The sequence below is a fragment of the Triticum aestivum genome, chromosome 5D (assembly GCF_018294505.1).
Source record: "Triticum aestivum cultivar Chinese Spring chromosome 5D, IWGSC CS RefSeq v2.1, whole genome shotgun sequence".
NCBI classification, from domain to species: Eukaryota; Viridiplantae; Streptophyta; class Magnoliopsida; order Poales; family Poaceae; genus Triticum; species Triticum aestivum.
In genome coordinates, this window is record NC_057808.1 from 291,142,118 (window position 1) to 291,149,150 (window position 7,033).

Here is a 7,033-nt window from a genome sequence, read left to right on the forward strand (position 1 = left end):
TGTTATCCGGAAATCGTAATACATGTGTGAATACATAAACCACAACGTGTCCCTAGTAAGCCTCTAGTTGACTAGCTCGTTGATCAACAGATAGTCATGGTTTCCTGACTATGGACATTGGATGTCATTGATAACGGGATCACATCATTAGGAGAATGATGTGATGGACAAGACCCAATCCTAAGCATAGCATAAAAGATCGTGTAGTTTCGTTTGCTAGAGCTTTTCCAATGTCAAGTATCTTTTCCTTAGACCATGAGATCGTGCAACTCCCGGATACCGCAGGAGTGCTTTGGGTGCACCAAACGTCACAACGTAACTGGGTGACTATAAAGGTACACTACGGGTATCTCTGAAAGTGTCTGTTGGGTTGGCACGGATCGAGACTGGGATTTGTCACTCCGTGTGACTGAGAGGTATCTCTGGGCCCACTCGGTAATGCATCATCATAATGAGCTCAATGTGACTAAGGCGTTAGTCACGGGATCATGCATTGCGGTACGAGTAAAGAGACTTGCCGGTAACAAGATTGAACAAGGTATTGGGATACCGACGATCGAATCTCGGGCAAGTAACATACCGATTGACAAAGGGAATTGTATACGGGATTGATTGAATCCTCGACATCGTGGTTCATCCGATGAGATCGTCGTGGAACATGTGGGAGCCAACATGGGTATCCAGATCCCGCTGTTGGTTATTGACCGGAGAGGCGTCTCGGTCATGTCTGCATGTCTCCCGAACCCGTAGGGTCTACACACTTAAGGTTCGGTGACGCTAGGGTTGTAGAGATATGAGTATGCGGAAATCCGAAAGTTGTTCGGAGTCCCGGATGAGATCCTGGACGTCACGAGGAGTTCCGGAATGGTCCGGAGGTGAAGAATTATATATAGGAAGTCAAGTTTCGGCCACCGAAAAGTTTCGGGGGTCACCGGTATTGTACCGGGACCACCGGAAGGGTCCCGGGGGTCCACCGGGTGGGGCCACCTATCCCGGAGGGCCCCATGGGCTGAAGTGGGAGGGCAACCAGCCCTTAGTGGGCTGGGGCGCCCCCCATGGGCCTCCCCCTGCGCCTAGGGTTAGAAACCCTAGGGTGGGGGGCGCCCCACTTGCCTTGGGGGGCAAGTATCCCCCCTTGGCCGCCGCCCCCTCCCTTGATGGGATCTTGGCCGGCGCCCCCCTCCTAGGGGGCCTATATAAAGGGGGGGAGGGAGGGCAGTAGGATAACAGCCTTGGGCGCCTCCCTCCTCCCCTGCTACACCTCTCCCTCTCGCAGAAGCTCGGCGAAGCCCTGCCGAGACCCGCTACATCCACCACCACGCCGTCGTGCTGCTGGATCTCCATCAACCTCTCCTTCCCCTTGCTGGATCAAGAAGGAGGAGACGTCGCTGCACCGTACGTGTGTTGAACGCGGAGGTGCCGTCCGTTCGGCACTCGGTCATCGATGATTTGAATCACGGCGAGTACGACTCCGTCATCCACGTTCATTGGAACGCTTCTGCTCGCGATCTACAAGGGTATGTAGATGCACTCCTTTCCCCTCGTTGCTAGTATACTCCATAGATGGATCTTGGTGAGCGTAGGAAAATTTTAAAATTCTGCTACGATCCCCAACAGATTTTAAAATTCTGCTACGATCCCCAAAAATGACAAATTCGACAGTAAATAGTACATAACATAAGTTGGGCTTTAGATTTGGCCCATTATCACATCGATGACAAAATTTTCATTTTTGTGTCTCGAGAAATGTTTCGAATTTTGATATGAAATTTTGTGACGAGACACATCGATGTTGTGTGACTGTGCTAACTTTTTTTCAGAATTTTTCAAACATTTTAAAATGTTTTTCGGCATCGGTGCACCGGGAGTACCCAGGGGTGGGAGTACCTGATATTTTCCCGACACGCACGGAGCTCAGCTTCTTATGCACTTGAACATGTAGGAATAAAATCCCATGGAGAAAGGAATGTCTCGCCAACCGAGCCGCTGACCACACTAGCGGAGCCACAATCAGCAAACAAAAACACAGGCAACCACAATAATCGTATTGTAATTAGGAGGATGCAACCACACATCATGATGATTAACAATAGGTGGAGGATCAATCCGGTACTCAACCATCACAGCCCTTACCACTACCCTCCGAAGGAGTAGCAGACAGAAAACCTAGATGAGCTCCCTCTCTTCTAAAAAAGATAAAAAATCCTAGTATCATTTTGTAGATGCCAAGCTCTGTAAAAGAAGAAAAAAGATCTTTGAATGCACGGGGATGCTCATATTATCAAGCAATAACGTACAAACGATCCCAGTTAAGAGTTGAAAAAAGCCTCTTCATCCCGAAGTTCCCAAACATCCCTATAGCCATATGTAATGCATGTGCCTTTTATACAAGACACTAAGGCATGAAAAATATTCTCATCTTCATCACTAGAAATAGTACACGTACCTGAGATAGCATGATGATGTTTCACTCTATTAATAACTTAACAAACAGTTAGACGTCACACGTTATGCAGAAACTGTAACCTTGCGAAGCACATTAGCTTTCCAAATGATGTTCACAATTTCCTTTTATGCATCTGCCTCATCACTAAACTGCCCATCTCTCATCAAGACGACCGACCGTCAGTGAGACTTGAGGGTCCATTCCAAATGAAAAGCAGGCCGCACCGTAAACAAACCATTTTTTGGTGGTGCCAAGCGACGAAGTCTTCATAAGTCGTAAACAAGATTCACATCACAAGTTCAAAAAAAGGACCCCATTATTCAAACCAATACCCTCCTATATTTCTCTATACTCCTCACCAACCCCTCCAGTCTCACTACAATTGCGGTGAAAAATATCAAACCATGCTTAGCTGCACAATGACCTAATTCTGTTTCCCTGAGCAAAGATTGTTTTGCAAGGTCCATGCTTTTTCATTTTGGAGCCATTAAGCTAGAAAACGATCATTTTCTTTCTCAAAAACAAAGACTATATTCCCCGCAAAAAATAATAAAGACTATAAACAAGCCCAGAGGGATTAACACTATTTATTTGCAACGGTTCAGCATGAAAAGCTAAAACTCTGTCAGCCACACACCTTAGGAACTTGCAATTTGATGCTTCCAAACTTCAACTTCAATCCATCAGCCATCAAATCATGTTCTTCCTCCAGTTTTAGGAACTGGGGAGTTGGTCATTGGTAATCTAGGTGAGAGCTGGATCTAACAAGGGCCGATGAAAGATAAACAACACAGGTGGTGTTACTTAAACCGCGAGTAGGCTAAATCAACAGGTATAACAACGTTGACCTACATTCCAACATTAGTGCTCCATAAGATAGTACTTCACCAGAAGTGTTTAATATAACCTACTAAATCAACGATTAATGCTAGCTATCATCTCTACCAAATAACGTCTCGCCCATGCGCTTCACCGCCTTCTCATACTCTGCCTTTTGAAAGTCGCTGAACCTGGAGGTGTCAGCCATCAACAGCTCTGAATACTTCTCGTAAAGTGTTGTTTCCTTCTTGTCCTTTGCTTCCTGTTGCTTTAGTCTGGCGAACTCAAGCTTCTCTTTCGAGAGACGGAGCTGTACCTCTGACATCTTCTCCCGATCCTTCATAAGCATGGTCTGAAGATCCACTGCACGTTTGATGTCCTCCTGCACCTCAGACGAACAAGGCAACGCCTTGCCATTGCGTTTTCGTTTGAGCTTTGTCGCCTTGCAACTTTGCACACCTGCTTTGCTTTCAGGAAGATTTTCCCTCGCTGCTATCCCATGATCTGGCTTCTTGAAGACTTGTGTACAGTCCTTTTCAGGAAGGTTTTCCATGGCCGTTGCTCTATCATGGTCTGGTGCCTTGTAACCCTGTTTAAGTGTTCCTTTTTCGGGCTCATCTTCTCTCGATACTCCCCCATGTTGCAACTCGCTGGACTTCGAATTACCAGCCAACAGCTCACTCCCAGGCAGAAACTCATTGTACCACGAAGCAGCAGTCATCAACAATTCTGGTTGCTTCTCTGATATTAATGCTTCATTGTCCTTTCTTTCTGGCGGCTCTATTCTGGAAGGTTCAAGATTTTGATCTGCATGCAGCAGTTGTACCCCTGTCATCTCCCCTGGATTAGTCTTTAGCATGTTCTGAAGATCCAGTGAGCATTGAATATCTTTTTCCACCTCACCTTTACCTTCATATTTCTCCTTCGCAGTGACGCTACCTTCTTCGCTTGTCTCTTTTTCAGGGTCATCCTCAGTATCTTCAGAGGATGACGTGTAGTCCCCAGACTCAGAGAGCTTAGCTTTTCTGGAGGACAAAGACAAGATGTAGGATTTCCATTTGGGTTGGTCCCAGACAACTTTCCAGCAGTGGTTATAAGCAAAACGACGTTTTACTTCCTCAAGATACATCGCCCGTGCTTCCGCATTGAACATCACCCATGTTTTGTCCATCAGCCGCATATTGTCAGACAGGCCACTAGGATATTTTGCCTTGACCTGGCACCAGCAATCATCGAAGCGGGCAATCTTTGGGATCATCTTATGCCAATGACACCTCAAATGTGCTGGTTCCCTTCTCCTATCTTTAGGGGTGTTGCTGTTGTATGCTGCTATAACATCCGCCCAGTACACGTCATACTTCTTGATCTTCGGGCTATTCAGCCAAATACGTATCTACAGTTCCAGCACAAAGTGGTTCAAAAAACATTTGAATGTCCTAACAACATGAAAAGAAAAGGAGCAAACAAGCTTACCAGCCTTATGTCCTCCTGTTCTGTCCAGTGTAATCGCTTAGCAGTCCGGTCAGGTTCAGCAGTCTCATCATTGACTATATCAATGTCTTGTTCTTCTTGACGAGTTTCCATACGTGGGGTGCCTGAATCAGACGCTGACGTGGACGGCATAACTAGAGCAGGTAGTGGAGGCGGCATCCGTGGTGGTAAAGAGTATGGAGCATATTGTGGTTGGACAACAACGTACTGGACATTCGGTGGGTATAGGTGTTGCTGTGGGAATTGGTGGAAAGGGATATTCATGGCATACGGCGGTTGTGAAAGTTGCATATGCTGAGGAAATTGCGGGTGGCAAAAATTCGCAGGATTGGGTAGTGATGTCGGCTCATTTGGACAATTCTTACGATTTAATGAACCACCAGGTGGGCGTGGACTCATTGTAACAACAGGCAACTGCTCTTCTGCTGAAATATCCAATGTGATCAAATGAGCGGGTGTTGCATGGGGAGGAATGGAAACCTGAACCAACTAAAGTTTTCCATCACAAGATAAATTGAAACATACCAAAATAGATATAAGTTTGTAACAGTTGTTTTCTGCCTTCTGGTTTATTACTATGTGAGCCTTGCCTCAAACAGTCACCAGAAATATGCACACATGATCTCGCAGTACACCACAGCAGTGTAGCAATCCACAGTATAGTGTGTGTTGAAAGGTGTCACGCCCCTGAGAAATCCATTGTCAAGCAAACATGCCAAATTATGTGAAAAATGTATCGAACTAACAATATATCAGTTCAACCAAACCTCCCAATACATAAAAAAAATGTTGTGCTATCTTCCGAATTAGTGCTCGGAGAACTAGATTAAACTAAGCAGCAACTTGGCTGTGAATGTATTCCGGAACACCAAAAATTTCAGATACCATAACAAAAGGATGCAACCTAGAGTACTCAACCTGCAGACTAAAATTACAAGAATTCAACTCGAGAATTATTTTTTCAAATGCAGGAGCTTTCAAAGTCAATAATCATAATTTATCTCAGAGTTTCCTGAGTTACCTCAGCCTCAGAGGTACCATGGCTGCTAAACAGGTACTCCCTCCGTAACTTAATATAAGAAGTTTCTTGACACCGTCATAGTATCAAAAAACGTCTTATATTAAGTTATAGAGAAATTAACATTTATCTTAATAGAAAGCCACATCATTTTCTTCAATGGAATTGCAAGTTCCACAATTTCTTTGTGATAGATTAATATGAGGAAAAGTTATTTTGATATCATCTAAAGATCACCACTTAGTTTTATAGAACTAGAATTTCTCAGAACATTCATTAGCACCTAAATCTCCTTATCTTTTCTCTATTAAGATTTTGTTTACCAACATCACAGTGCTGTCAAGGGGCTGATTCTACCAGCATTCTCAGTCCAATTCAACTCCCACACAAACATCCTGCCGTGAGACGCCACCATGCTCTAATGGGCATCCTCCATACCTTCTATGTATCGGTATTATGCGAATATTTTTAGACAAAGTGGAAAGGCAAACTGCTAACAAAACTAGTCATAAAACAGAACTGAGACACATTGTTGCTAGAAGGAATATCGATACCATCATAATTCTAAATCACCAGAACCCAGGATCAAAGTATTGCGACTAAAATTCAACACACATAATCTGCAAGGAAATTTAGCACTAATCCGGTGGAACAAAAAAAAACCCTTGAACTGGGCACACAATTGGTCTGTCTCACACGATGAGCCCTACCATCTGACGTATCCGACACCTAACCGTTCGAAAATTAACACCGCAACGCAACCAAAGAAATGGTTCTTGTCCATTTCAACCTTGGAGGGAAATCAAGAGGGGGGAACGAGATGTACCGCGGGCAGCGGCAGGGAGCGAAGGGGAAAGTTTGGTGGCTGTTGCTGGATTTGGGATGTCGCCGGACTCGGGGAAGCGGGGCAATACGCAGCTACAGCCGCCGCTGCGCCGGCGCAGGCCGCGGGGATGGGTCGGTTTGCGCAGTTGCGATTTTGGGGGGGGGGGGGGGGGGGGGGGGGGGGCGCCGCGATGGTGACTCGGTGAGTGGGAACTTGCAACTCGTTGGCGTTCTTTTAACACCTTACAGCATCTCCACTCGCCCCCCAGCATGCCCCTCAGGGAGTATAAAAAAAAACATGCCCCTCAGGGCTCTTTTATTAACGCTTGTTTTAGCGCCGGCGCCAAAAATCGGCTTAGTCGCGCTCCCACGACCTTGTTTATCGCTGGTTTGGGCCGAAATAATAGCCGACGAACCCAAGCCGAACCCAGGCC

At 45.7% G+C, this 7,033-nt stretch overlaps 1 protein-coding gene across 4 annotated transcripts; it reads right to left on the reverse strand.

The window, feature by feature from the left end:
• Positions 1-3,277: 3,277 nt before the first annotated feature.
• On the reverse strand, positions 3,278-6,776 carry LOC123121242 (uncharacterized). Of its 4 annotated transcripts, XM_044541144.1 has the most exons (4): positions 6,601-6,776; positions 5,282-5,443; positions 4,739-5,181; positions 3,278-4,658 (listed from the first exon to the last, which is right to left on the reverse strand). In XM_044541144.1, exons 3-4 carry the CDS (start codon positions 5,153-5,155, stop codon positions 3,375-3,377), a joined length of 1,701 nt encoding a protein of 566 aa, XP_044397079.1. In that variant the 5' UTR covers positions 5,156-5,181; positions 5,282-5,443; positions 6,601-6,776; the 3' UTR covers positions 3,278-3,374. The 4 variants fall into 4 exon arrangements, with proteins under 4 accessions (XP_044397079.1, XP_044397082.1, XP_044397078.1 ...); XM_044541147.1 differs by having other exon boundaries at positions 4,739-5,443; XM_044541143.1 differs by lacking the exon at positions 6,601-6,776 and having other exon boundaries at positions 5,282-6,583.
• Positions 6,777-7,033: the final 257 nt, after the last annotated feature.

Bases quoted from the DNA above. Each gene is read 5' to 3' on its own strand.
- LOC123121242 (XM_044541144.1), bottom strand. From the start codon at position 5,155: ATGAGTCCACGCCCACCTGGTGGTTCATTAAATCGTAAGAATTGTCCA. The intron at 4,659-4,738 runs GTAAGCTTGTTT...CTGGAACTGTAG, and splicing joins AACAGGAGGACATAAGGCTG to ATACGTATTTGGCTGAATAG.